General features: G+C 42.7%; 1 protein-coding gene across 7 annotated transcripts in view; it reads left to right on the top strand.

Annotated features, from left to right (window-relative positions):
• LOC126237523 (diphthine methyltransferase) overlaps positions 1–14371 on the top strand; it is a 161482-nt gene extending 147111 nt beyond the window's left edge. For 4 of the 7 annotated variants that reach the window (XM_049947695.1, XM_049947694.1, XM_049947696.1 and 1 more), the window contains one exon: positions 13908–14370. In XM_049947695.1, the coding sequence (XP_049803652.1) occupies positions 13908–14256 (349 nt within the window). In that variant the 3' untranslated portion in view covers positions 14257–14370. Of the gene's footprint in view, positions 1–13907 lie in introns of all 7 variants that reach the window. The other 3 variants (XM_049947693.1, XM_049947698.1, XM_049947692.1) reach the window with 1 other exon arrangement.
• The last annotated feature ends 288 nt before the right edge of the window (positions 14372–14659 follow it).

Here is a 14659-nt window from a genome sequence, read left to right as displayed (position 1 = left end):
TTGTCGTGACTGCCAGACTCCATGCTTACCAGATTGCCCAGCTTACAATAAAGAAAAGAAGATACAGGGGCATAAGTCCCTGGATCATCTATCTTGTACTTAGGCTTGACAAAAATATGACCGACTCCACCCTGTGTCAAAGTCTTCTATGTTTGCCTCTGTTACATCCTTCTCCCCTCCTACCACTTCCTTACCCCCCCTCTGTGCCTTTCGCTCCTCAACCTCCAAAAGAGAAGAAGAAGAAACAGAAGACTCCACCCCGGTGCCCACGGAGGTACCATCTCCCCCATCGTAACCTGAGTCTGACATCTTATTTACGGACGTGACCCCATCGGCGTCGGTGATCTGGCGACGAGATTGGCTCCAACCTGTGCACCACCCATTTGGAGACACACTTCGAGATCATTCGATGGAACTGTAATGACTATTACAGTCACCACCCAGAGCTGCAATCCCTTATTGCCTTTTACTCGGCAGCATGTGCCGATCTCCAGGAAACTCATTTTAATGATGCTCACTCACTGTGCCTTTGTGGGTTTCGTGCTTTCTGTCAGAACCAGTTCGGCCCTTTGAGGGCTTCTGGTGGTGTCTATACGTCGGTCCGTACGGATATTCTTAGTACGTGGATCCCACTTCGTACCACATTGGAAGCTGTTGCTGTATGACTTTTGCCTTCTTAATAATGGTTCCCCTACTCATTTTAGTGCTGCACAGAGCACTTTCTTTGCCATTGCTCTTTCCCTCTCTTCCGCTCCTCCTCTTCCATCTGTACACTGGTCGCCACACGACGGTCTCTACGTTTGTGACCACTTCCCGTCGATTCTCTCGTCCCCTTCTCACCCCCTGATGACCAGGTTACCCCGCCGGTCTTTCCGTCATGCTGATTGGCCTCTGTATAACACACAGGTTGTGTTTCCACCTTCTTTGTCAGGTTGCATTAATGAACTCACCTGTGATCAGAAAATCCGTGCTGGCTGCATTGCCATTCCCCACTGTCCGGGCCCAGTTCGGCGTCGGCCAGTTTCGCAGTGGAGCACGGCTATTGCCATTGCTGTCTGTGATCGGCGTTGCGTTGTGCAACATCTTAAGTGACACCTGTCCTCTGCCAGTCATATTACCTTCAAACGTTTTCACATCGAAGCCCCTGTTATTTAATCCAGCAGAGCAAACAGATGTGTTTGGAACACTTTTTCTCCTCTCTAGATTCTCCTGCCTCTTCATCAAGGGTGTGGGCTACACTCCGCACCCTGCAAGGTTGTCAGCAGCAGTCATCCGTTCCAGGCCTTGCCCTTCCAAGTGACCTTTGTACAGATCCATCAGTTCTCACGGAACACTTCGTGACCCATTTTGTGATGTCATCGGCATCGTCCTCCTATCCATCTGAAGCTTCCTGCTTCTGTTTTATCCCTTAACAGGCAGAATCCTATAATGAACCTTTTACTGAATTTTTTATTTGCCAGTTCCTGTCCCACCGATCATTCAAATTCCAGTCGGCAATGTTCTCAGATAACCTGGGATCCAGGAGAACGGAATTCCAAAGGGCTCTGTGTTATGTGTCCTTTTTCTAATTGCTATTAATGGACTTGTGGCCTCTGTCATACTGCTGGTCACCTGTGCTTCCTTTCTGTGTTTGGACTACCTCCCACTCAGTGGCCTCTGCAGAACGACAGCTCCAGGGTGCCATCTGGTGCACTTCCACACGGACACTCCCGCATCTTTTTCAGTTCTTTCCCTTTAAATTGACGCTGGTGCACTTCTGTCACCGGACTACAGCTCATCCTGAATTGGAGCTGTACCTCGATTCCCAACATCTGACTGTGGCCCCCAGTTCTGTTTCTTGGGTCTTCTTTTTGACAACAAACTTACCTGGTTGGCCCATAACCACCATCTGAAGGTTGGCTGTTTTCATAAACTCTGTGTCCTTCACTTCCTTGTGGATTGTTCAACCCTTCTCTGCCTTTACTGCCATTGGTTCTGTTCCATATGGACTATGGCTGTAAGGTTTATGGATCAGGTGCCCCTTTCACATTGTTCCTCTCGGGCCTGGTTCACCGTCGTAATACCCGTTTAGCCACCGGTGCCTTTTGCACCAGCCCTGTCAATAGTTTTCTGGTTGACACTAGGATCCTTCTTTCCATTTGGCAGTTCCAGCTCCTGGTTTCCTATGCCATCACTATCCACTCTTCTCCTGCTCACGTTTCCTATTCTATTCTTTTCTTAGCTTTGGGTCATTGCCCACCTACTGCTCACCCACGGGTGGGTTTATCGATTGTGCTTTGCCTCACTTCTCTCCACCGTGCCTTCTGTCTCCCCTCCTTGTCCTCTTCCCCCCATTCTCCCGACTGCCCCCCCTCCCCCCCCCCCTCAGTTAGTACCTCTGTCACGGATTCCAATGGATCCTTTCCAAAGACTGAAAGCCTCCATCACATCAATGGTGTCCCATTGTACATTCTGAATGCTTTTACAGGAATTTCAGCATGCCATTGTTTTTTACATCAGTGACTGTAAATCCATTGATCATGTAGGGTATGCCTTCATCTCCTCTGCTGTCATGGAGCACCATCTCTTGCCTGCCACATGTGGGGTGTTTACTGAGGAACTGATGGCCATTATTGGGCCCTGTATTTTGCTAAACAGTCCTTCCTCACCCAAGTTTTATTATGTACAGACTCAGTGAGTGGCCTTATGACTATCACCCAATAGTTTTCCTGCCACCCCTCGGTCTTGGCCACCAACAACCTTGTCACTGATCTCGGTGATGCTGCTTGTTTGGTTGATTTCCTCTGGGTTCCTGGCCCTGTAGATATCCCAGTCACTGAAATTGCTGATCTGACCACCTCTCTCCCACTCTCCAGGGACCCTCTGGGGCCAGATTTAAGGCTTTACATCAAATCCCTTTTTGCTCACTCATGGACTGACTCTTGGGAGGTTACCTCTCTGTCTAATAAACTTCGTGCCATCAAGGAGACTCCCGTCATGTTGGCTTTCTTACCTCTGCCTCTCCCGATGGTAATCTACCATCCGCTGCCATCTTTGTATTGGCCATACTAGATTTACCCACGGTCTTTTTACTGTGCAATGAACTGACCTTCACCCCCTCCCCTGCCCACTCTTTGTAGTTGTGGGGCTGCACTCACAGTGATCCAAATTTTGTTGGACTGCCCCTGGCTTTTGGCCCTTTGCACTAAATATGCCCTCCCATCCTTCTTGTCTCAGTTGTTAGTGGATGAGCCCTGCACGGTTACGTCTGTTCTCAATTTTCTTCATGAAAGTGGATTGTACTCTCAGGTATAAGTCCTCTTCCTCTGAAATTAGTTCCTCAGTTAGCATAGGCGTTGGTTATGGAGGCATTAACCTTGCCTCCACACCAGTCAGGTCCTCCCCCCTTTTCCCTACATTTTTGTCTGGTGTGTTGTGCTGTTTTGTTTCTCCTTTTGTGATAATGGTGTATAATGGTGTGGTGTGGGTGCAGGTCAGTGGTGGTGCCGGTGCCTGGTGCCCCCCCCCCCCCCCCCCTGTATGTAGCATTTCTGGAGCACCCATGCTCTCCCCGTTTCCACTCCTGTTCTTTCCTCTACTATCCATGATCATGGGACCAATGACTTTGCTGTTCGGTCCCCTCAACTGACCAACTATAAATACTGGGGACATCAGGAAAATACCAGATAACAGAGTAGGATGGTTACTTCAACAAATTGTAACACTTAGGAAATGGATGGATGAATATTTGAAAATCATAAAAACTTTATGCTTTTTGCTATTGGTCTGCAGGAAATGGATGTCTTGTTGAAGATGCAGCAACTGAACACTTGCCTTCAATATGTATTCTGGGATATTAACATAGACTTTTCCATTCAGGTTTCCCTGAATTTTCCACAGCCACCCTGCTCACCAAGCTGAGATGTAACCCCAAATACTGACAGGAAAACGTCCACTTCTCTCACTTTCCATGAGATAATTCAGACTGAAGTGCTCTCTCCGTGGTTGATACACCTAGTAATATTAAAACCAGTTAGCTGTTAAGAAACCCACTCACAAAGTCATTTTTTGACAAATGCAAAATGAAACAGGTTAACTATAAAACAGGGGAAACAGATTTTATAATGAGTGTTCTGCACCACATTCTGTTACAGCATTCTGAAACATTTGCATTTACAGTACTCTATACAATCACTTTATTGATGTCTTATCTAGACAGGGGCATCAGTAATGACAGCAAATATTTTCTAGTTGGAAAATATGACTCTGCTCCAGTCAGAGTGAATATCCCCTTCCACGGAAGCTGTATGGTGAATCATCTGATACACAGTTGAGCATTACTCATTAGCAGCTCTTTGACATAAAAGCCTCCTCTTCACACTTCTTGCACTTCCAGGAAACAGAGAAATTTATCTTATTTGACAGCAGCTAACAAACAGATAGGCACTACGTCATCGAACAGACATCAGTCGTCTCTCTCACTGGACGCAGAGGGTCCCCCATTGCCACTGTTCCACCCAATGTGGCCCATTTCAACATAGGCATTCCCCCAACTCGTAGCTGTCATTGTCAGTCTGCCACATCTCACATTATCTTTGGATGGGCTGTATCAGCTTCAGCGTATGCAATTTTATGACTGTACATTGCCATGTATGAGGCTGTTTCCTTTTGTGCATTACTACCACTTGCAGATTCTTATTTAAGGACTTGTCTTACAGCAAAATGAGCTTTTTGATATTTTACTAATTACATTAAGGGGAACATGCAGCAAATATCACATGACGTTGAAATGGTCACAGTTCATCATATAGGCTATGTCTGTTACCAACACTTCCTGAATGTCAGAATGATCTTTCTTGAAACAAGAAAATCCTTTTCTGAGGTGTTTTCCCAAAAGCACTTACCTCACAGGTTCTGAGCTGCCTTTGTTGCCTTCACCCCTCTATTAACCCGCTACCAAATAAAACATCTAAATGTTGAGGAATTTTTTCACTTGTGAGTCTATTTTACAACACTTGAACAATGTTCATAAATTTCAGTCATGCATGACACATTATCGAAGTGCAAGATAGATGCAACAACTGCAAATAAGAAAATAACAGATAATATGCCCATAGTGCCACATCACTTTCACCTGATCAGACGGCACTTGGAGTTAGGCGATGGGTCATGTGTGGCCAATGGCTGCTGTAGGGCAAGGAAACTCTCGAGCATGAAGTGTTCTAATTTTGACACAGCCACAAGCTGTTTGGCAGAATTGTTTCTGAAAGTCTGGTGGTTTAGACAGTGAAGCAAATTATCTTTGAGGTTCCAACAGACATAACTTTAACAGACATCTGAAATTCAATTAAAAAACGGGGAAGGGGGGGGGGGGCACAGAGGGGTTTCAAATTTGTGAATTTTTATCTACTTTTTTTTTCTCATTTTGTTTATTTTTGCTTTTGTCAGTAGGTCTGAGTGGATGCTACATGACACTTGTTCAAGGTCAGAGTTTTTTTTACTGAGGACACCTAGCCCTCCGACTGAACATACTGACCTACCATGAGTGGGTACAGCTCTGTAATGGCTCACAAAGAAAGACAGCACTTCCTTTGTACACTTCACATCCTACAGTGTCGCTAGATTGTGAATATGCCTGGACTTAGATTCTGAGGGATGTCCAGTTATATTGGCCACCTTACATGAATGAGTGTGACATGGTCTCTGTGGCAGCCAAGTTTTATGTCTGAGATTCTGCACGAGAGCAACACAAGGACAAAATATAACTAATTCCAGAAACGAACAACATTAAAAAATAGCAGATAGGAACACTTACAGCAGTGGTTTGATTTTGTTTAACAAACTACTAAACTCTCTAAGAAACTATATGTGGAATGATTTTAACACAAAATAAAAATATTATCTGATGGAAAGAAGTTTATATTCATTAAACGAATTTTATGACACTGGTTGTAACATAAATCAGTTGCGTATCAGCTTTAATGTAATAAAATTATAAAATAGTTACAAGATGCAACAATTACAGTATATAACATGTTTTCTAAGCGTGATTATTGTCATACAGTTATTTCGGACATTGCAGAAGCCATCATTGTGATGGCTCCATGCAAAGAAAATGTAAATAAATGTTCAAATGTTTCAAATGGCTCTAAGCACTATGGGACTTAACATCTGAGGTCATAAGTCCCCTAGACTTAGAACTACTTAAACCTAACTAACCTAAAGACATCCATGCACGAGGCACAATTCAAACCTGTGACTGTAGCAGCAGCACGGTCCTGGTCTGAAGCACCTAGAACCACTCGGTCACAGCGGCCAGCGTAAATAAATGTAAATAGGACATGTGTCATCCCTCAGAATCAGTCACCACATGCAAATAAAACTGACTGTACCAGAAAATATCTGTGTTCTTACTTGGAACATCTTATTTTATAGTTTTCATTCACAAGTATGATTCAATGGCAAAAAGGATGTTTGGTTACTTCTCACTTCTCTGGGGAGCTACTTATCACCATAAATAAAGTGAATGAACGGAAGTCTGTTAAAGTTACTCTTTGCTTTCTGTTGTGAAGGTGAAACTTCATTGATACAAGAAGGGAGCCAGTAATCCCATAATATTTTATTTTTCCAAGTAGAATTTTAAGGTCCACACAAAGGCCTTGGGAAGTTCACATAATGTACCAACAGCAACAGTATCACAATTTGCCTGAAACTGATTTTTTGTATTAGCAACAAAATCATTAAGGAGTATATCTCGTTTTAAGTTTTTGAAAGCAGCTGCAAGTCGCACTTTGTATTTTTTATTTACCAGTTTCACTCTTCAAATGAACAAGAGCATAATATAAATATACAGTTTAAATTTGGCTGACAGCATTAAAGATTCCCTTTGAGCTTGACTGACAGCTCTAAAGATTAAACTGACTGTACTATAGGACTTAAGCTTACATTTAAAGTACAGTAGTGAATGATGACATTGACAGTGCCAAAGGGGAAATTGTTTTGTTGTTTGGATCTGCCATGCTTTCATTTATGAGACCATAAGGGGCTCCTTTATAGAAAGTGTTCTAAAAAAGCCAGAGTGACTTGATAACAGTTGCTGTGGTGAGTTTTCAGGTAATCAGATCTAAAGATAGCCTGTACTGCATGGAACTGGTCATTAAAAATCTAGACTTAGTAAGCCAAATTTGCAGTTAGAAATTTATGCTATGGAAAATAATTCAGTAGTGTGTTGAAGTCCTTATTTTCAACAAAAGTGAAATTCATAATTCTGGAAGGGGTGAATTTCTTATCCCAGTTTTTGTATGTGGATTCACTACCACGTATGTTAAATTGTTCAGGAAATATCCCTTGAGTCACTGACAAGTTACAAAGATAATTGTCAAGCTAGCCCTATCACGTCAGCGCAACATTTTAATATTCGATGATTAACTGAAACCCTCAGCTTCCGACAGGTGTTGCTGATTTACCTCGATGAGGACAGCTGAAAATGTGTGCCCTGACTGGGACTCGAACCCAGGATCTCCTGCTTATATGGCAGACGCTCTATCCATCTTAGCCACTGAGGACACAGATGAATAGCGCGACTACAGGGACTTATCCCTTGCACACTTCCCGTGAGACCCACATTCCTAACTGTCCACAATTCTACATATGTAATGCACTTTATAGATATCTGCCCATCCACTCATTACTCGCGCACACTTTGGCGATTCCCGTAAGAGTTTGTGCAACCTGTGCGCATTCGCACAGATGAAAGTCAATGGCTGGGTAGCCTTTAACTGTATATATGGAAACAGTAACTGTTCTCGAAAGAACAGATACTGTTGATGACCATGCGGCTTTTCCCTGGAATAAATGATGATTAACTGAAACCCTCAGCTGCCGACAGGTGTTGTTGATTTACCTCGATGTTGACAGCTGAAAATGTGTGCCCCGACCGGGACTCGAACCTGGGGTCTCCTGCTTACATGGCAGACACTCTATCCATCTGAGCCACCAAGGACACAGATGAATAGCGTGACTGCAGGGACTTATCCCTTGCACGCTTCCCGTGAGACCCACATTCCCAACTGTCCACAATTCTACATATGTAATGCACTTTATAGATATTTGCCCATCCACTCTTACAGATGGATAGAGCATCTGCCATGTAAGCAGGAGATCCCAGGTTCGAGTCCCGGTCGGGGCACACATTTTCAGCTGTCCACATCGAGGTAAATCAACAACACCTGTCGGCAGCTGAGGGTTTCAGTTAATCATCATTTATTCCAGGGAAAAGCTGCATGGTCATCAACTGTATCTGTTCTTTCGAGAACAGTTACCATTTCCATATATACATTTGAATATTCTGCTGGAAACAGCATCATAACCAGATGAACTATCATGTCATATTAACGTAATGGTTTTTGAAATCTACTTAAGTGTTGTGTTTCTCAAACTAATGTCTGTTGGTGGTGTAAACAGCATCACGTAGAATAAAACCAAAGTACACGTCACATCGGAAAGGCCAGATCACATCTAAAATGAGCTACCTCACAGGTCAACAGCTGTGTTAGATGTGATCTGACTCCTGTAATCCTATATACTGTTATGACAACTTATGCCTGGCTTCAACAAGCACGAGAACTTGATAAAGTGGCTTAAATCTTGAAATAAGTTGTGACAAAGGAATAAAAATATGAAGTGTATCTGTGGAAAAAGTTATTTCCTGAAGCATCATCTTCATTCTGACATGAGGTGCATTCACTGTGATGTGCTGGCTGTCAACCTTAATGCTATAATGTAGGATATGGCCCAAACAGTTACCTACACTCCATACTCTAGACACACATCAACCTTTCCAAAATATCTCTCAAAAAATGCATAAATTATAGCTGAAATCAGTGGCTACACATGGCTTAAAGCCTGTTAGTCGGCAAGAACCATAAGAATTCTCGTCCTCCCTCCCCCCTCCCCGCCTCCCCCCTCCTTGCTCTCTAACTACAGTATAGTAATACAGTTTGTTGCTTTTATTAACAATGTTCCTTAAAACCTTGGGTTGCTTGTAAAACTGTTTCTGAACTTGTTAGCTTGTGCATGCTTTTGTCTACAGTCTTCGGAGCAATAAAGCTGTTGGAGATACTTGGACTAAAGCTAATACACTTACTGAATCTGATGGCTCTTCTCACAAATTTGAGACACATGACTATAAAGCAACATTCTAATCTGATCCTAACATTACCACTGCAAATTACGTCTGGCATTTAACAGTAATCATTGCTGTGCAATTACCAAATCGGCTTGAAGCTTCAATATGATGTCCTGTGAGTGGCAATAGTGTCAATCAGTGCAGTGCTAAAAATTACCAGCATCAGTCATCACAAAGGCTGTAGTACAACTCAACACATGGAAACAATATTCACATTCCTTGCACTAATTCATATTTCTGACAACTCTGCAGCTGTTTTACACTTCATCTACATCTACATACATATTCTGCAAACCTCTTTGAAGTGAATAGAAGATGGCACTCAACATTGCACTGCATGTTAGTGTTTCTTCCTGCTTCAGTCTCTTGGGTATATATGAACAATATATATTTTTATGTGAAAGTGTGTGCGCCAAAATGTACTGCACAGAATGCTGTAGATCTCTTGTATACTCTGTGGCATTACCTTAATGACATAGTGTAATGCACTGTTAACATTAAAATTCACCTTGACTTGTTCCTGCATTTTTCATATTCAGAATTACTTATTTCACTGTGTTTGTTCCAACACAGTCACACATGGAGCGTGGGAAGAATGATTCTTTAAATGCCTCTGTGTGCAATGCAATCAGTATAGTCTCGTCACTGTAATCGAGCAGTATAAGCTTAAGTACATTTCTAGATTCTTCACTTAATACTGTGTGTAGATGTAGAACTGTAACAGCTCTAATATCTCCCTCCCTACAATGTAGAAGTAAGCAGTTCTTTAATATGCATTGCAAGCTGGTTTTTCATAGTTTTCTTTCAAAAACTGTAGGTTGAACCTTTGTCAGGCTGCTTCTGAGCTCATTACTACACTTTTACACTTCATTTCAAAATTAAATATTTTGCATTGATTATTGAATTGAACATAAGTACTCAGTGAGAGTTAATCATTACAGGATTTATAAATTGACTATTTTGCTTAAATAATCCAGAACTGAAAATTTTTCAGTGGCAAAAGTAGTATGTAATTTTTAAATAATAGAGCTGTTGTAGTTCTCATTTCTGTGTCTGCTAAGAAAAACTGGAGAGGAATTCTGTATTATGCAAGATGTTGTTTTATTGTTTTGTTTTCATCCAAACAGGTTTTATCACTTTTTGTGCTATATTCATTACCTTTAGGCCTATTTCTGCATTTTCTTTTTCACATGAAGCTATTAATTGAATATGAAGTGTCAAGTTAACATGCTCATTTCTCTTGCTGTTGTTGTTACATGTAGATTTGTATGATTTGTTAGCCAAGCACAGTTTCTGCCACCACTTCACATGTTGTTCTTATAACAACTCTGTGCTTGGCTAACAAATTATACAAAATGCATGTGTAATGACAACAGCAAAAGAAAAAATTGCATTAAGGGGGGTAGGACGTCAAACGGGCCGATTTGTACCAGGAGAGGCACCACGGGACATTTTAATTTCCACTGTCTATACTTTTACAAATGAATTCATAAAACTTTGTCAGCAAGACTAGGAAGGATTCAGAATTCACACTCATAGTGGTGGAAGTTCAAAACCATAACAAAATATGTGAAATTTCATCATTTTTTTCACTTACTATTGGCTGTATTTGTTACTACAGGTACATATTTTTTCATACGTAAGAGAGATTCTTCGATGAATTTTACACAGCATACAAACTGTACTTACAGGGGTATGAAACTCTAGAATTTAGTTAATTTATGAAAAAATGAATGAGGTGTTACATTTTAAACTTCATTTTTGGAAAAAATCTGAAATTTTATTGCTAATTATCTAAATTTTTACTACAGTTTTTAATAATTCTAGAGTTTCATACACCTGTAAGTATAATTTGTATGCTGTGCAAAATTCATTGAAGAATTTCACTTCCTTATGAAGAAAATTGTACCTACAGCAACAAATGCAGCCAATAGTAAGTGAAAAAATGATGAAATTTCACAAGTAAAAATATTTATTTTGTTATGTTTTTGAACTTCCACTGCTATGGATGTGAATCCTGGAGCCTTGCTGGTCATGCTGGCATAATTTTATGGATTTATTTGTAAAAGTATAGACAGTGGATATTAAAATGGCCCGTAGTGCCTCTCCTGCTCCAAGTCAGCCCGTTTGACATCCTATCCCCTTAACTTTACACAGGCAATAGAAGAAACACTAAAACAAACACAATGGCAAACAGCAGATTGAATAGTGCATTTGAAACAACCAGTATATACAACTAGTAGCTTGATGCGAGGAAGAAAATAGACAAATAAACATAGTGAAAGTATCCAGAATGATATTTTCACTCTGCAGCGGAGTGTGCGCTGATATGAAACTTCCTGGCAGATTAAGACTGTGTGCCCGACCGAGACTTGAACTCGGGACCTTTGCCTTTCGCGGGCAAGTGCTCTATCAACTGAGCTACCGAAGCATGACTCACGCCCGGTCTCACAGCTTTACTTCTGCCAGTATCTCGTCTCCTACCTTCCAAACTTTCAGGAGTGCTAGTTCTGCAAGGTTCGCAGGAGAGCTTCTGTAAAGTTTGGAAGGTAGGAGACGAGGTACTGGCAGAAGTAAAGCTCGAGACCGGGCGTGAGTCGTGCTTTGGTAGCTCAGTTGGTAGAACACTTGCCCGTGAAAGGCAAAGGTCCCGAGTTCGAGTCTCGGTCAGGCACACAGTTTTAATCTGCCAGGAATTTTTCATACTGAAAGTAGCACAAAAGTGCTGAAATACACTCCTGGAAATGGAAAAAAGAACACATTGACACCGGTGTGTCAGACCCACCATACTTGCTCCGGACACTGCGAGAGGGCTGTACAAGCAATGATCACACGCACGGGACAACGGACACACCAGGAACCGCGGTGTTGGCCGTCGAATGGCGCTAGCTGCGCAGCATTTGTGCACCGCCGCCGTCAGTGTCAGCCAGTTTGCCGTGGCATACGGAGCTCCATCGCAGTCTTTAACACTGGTAGCATGCCGCGACAGCGTGGAAGTGAACCGTATGTGCAGTTGACGGACTTTGAGCGAGGGCGTATAGTGTGCATGCGGGAGGCCGGGTGGACGTACCGCCGAATTGCTCAACACGTGGGGCGTGAGGTCTCCACAGTACATCGATGTTGTCGCCAGTGGTTGGCGGAAGGTGCACGTGCCCGTCGACCTGGGACCGGACCACAGCGACGCACGGATGCACGCCAAGACCGTAGGATCCTACGCAGTGCCGTAGGGGACCGCACCGCCACTTCCCAGCAAATTAGGGACACTGTTGCTCCTGGGGTATCGGCGAGGACCATTCGCAACCGTCTCCACGAAGCTGGGCTACGGTCCCACACACCGTTAGGCCGTCTTCCGCTCACGCCCCAACATCGTGCAGCCCGCCTCCAGTGGTGTCGCGACAGGCGTGAATGGAGGGACGAATGGAGACGTGTCGTCTTCAGCGATGAGAGTCGCTTCTGACTTGGTGCCAATGATGGTCGTATGCGTGTTTGGCGCCGTGCAGGTGAGCGCCACAATCAGGACTGCATACGACCGAGGCACACAGGGCCAACACCCGGCATCATGGTGTGGGGAGCGATCTCCTACACTGGCCGTACACCACTGGTGATCGTTGAGGGGACACTGAATAGTGCACGGTACATCCAAACCGTCATCGAACCCATCGTTCTACCATTCCTAGACCGGCAAGGTAACTTGCTGTTCCAACAGGACAATGCACGTCCGCATGTATCCCGTGCCACCCAACGTGCTCTAGAAGGTGTACGTCAACTACCCTGGCCAGCAAGATCTCCGGATCTGTCCCCCATTGAGCATGTTTGGGACTGGATGAAGCGTCGTCTCACGCGGTCTGCACGTCCAGCACGAACGCTGGTGCAACTGAGGTGCCAGGTGGAAATGGCATGGCAAGCCGTTCCGCAGGACTACATCCAGCATCTCTACGATCGTCTCCATGGGAGAATAGCAGCCTACATTGCTGCGAAAGGTGGATATACACTGTACTAGTGCCGACATTGTGCATGCTCTGTTGCCTGTGTCTATGTGCCTGTGGTTCTGTCAGTGTGATCATGTGATGTATCTGACCCCAGGAATGTGTCAATAAAGTTTCCCCTTCCTGGGACAATGAATTCACGGTGTTCTTATTTCAATTTCCAGGAGTGTATGTCTGGGTGAAACTAAAACTGTGTCTTGCATATGGCACAATTCCTCTCCAGTTTTTAAATGATGTTTTTTTATACTCAAAGAGTTTTAGAAATAATATTTATTTATGAAAATTAATAAATGTACTTTTCATACATTAAAAGGATTTGTAAATAATTTGATTTGGAGGATGTTTTAATATATGTTATCTTAGAATACACTTAAATAACTATATTTTCATCCTTTGAATTGCTCTGGCCATTAGTTGTTTTTCTTTTATATCAGTCCAGTATACCGGAGCTATTATCTATTGTATGTATCAAATTACAGTTTTTGAGTGTCAGACAGACACAATGAAACTAATATTATAAATATTTAAGCTACAGGCAACAACAATAACAACAACAGTAGCCATGTGTGTTAGTTGTTGTGTGAATGTGTTAGAGTTGTACCTCTGAGGAAGGACTTTTTTCTGAAAGCTTAAATATTTCTGTTATTCTTTTCATCGTGACAGTTTTTGACTCAGTGCCTCCTTATTCTGTTGTTGTTGTTATCTCATCACGGACTTTCCACCAGTTGAAATCTCGACTTCTTTTGTACGCATAGCTACGACGAGACACTGAGGCTGTGGGACACCCGTAACACACGGCAACCTATCTCGTCACTTCCACTGGGTGGTGGAATCTGGCGTGTCAAATGGGATCCCTATACAGGGGAGCACATCGTTGCTGCTTGTATCTATGGCGGTTTCCGGGTAGTTCAGTCTAAACGAGGCTGCCTGCAACTGCTCGGCGAGTACGAGGGGGAGCACACTAGCATTGCCTATGGAGCTGACTGGTGCCATGCACCATCTCCAAAGCAGGATGACTCATTCCTCATCAGCACATGTTCCTTCTATGACCACATGTTGTGTGTTTCTGCTGTCAGATTGTACAAAGATGACTGTGTAAACTAAAACTGCTGATAGCTGTAGCTGAGTGAAATGAGAGATACACTTTACTGTACAATGAAAGAAAAATACATATAACAATAAATAAATAATTTAGCATGTAATGAAATGATGATTAATAATATAATTTGGTGGATACTGATAATAAAGTTGGTATCTCCCTAATAGTGTATGCACTGCACGAGTTTTTCTAACAGTGCAAGTTATTCTGCGTGAAAAAAATTTCATTCGTGTGACTTACTTTAACTCCACAGTTGTTTGTCAAAGAAGTGTCATGAGAACACCACATCCAATCTTTTCTTTCAGGTGCTAAACACGATATTACACATACGATATATCAATAGTAACTGCGTGAACAAAAGTTAACTACCGTACCTAGTAATAGTCGATACTTAAAGTTTTATATTAC

This window comes from Schistocerca nitens, chromosome 2 (genome assembly GCF_023898315.1).
Source record: "Schistocerca nitens isolate TAMUIC-IGC-003100 chromosome 2, iqSchNite1.1, whole genome shotgun sequence".
NCBI classification, from domain to species: domain Eukaryota; kingdom Metazoa; phylum Arthropoda; class Insecta; order Orthoptera; family Acrididae; genus Schistocerca; species Schistocerca nitens.
Note: the sequence above shows the minus strand (reverse complement) of the source record. Positions and strands in the feature narration are given on the sequence as shown.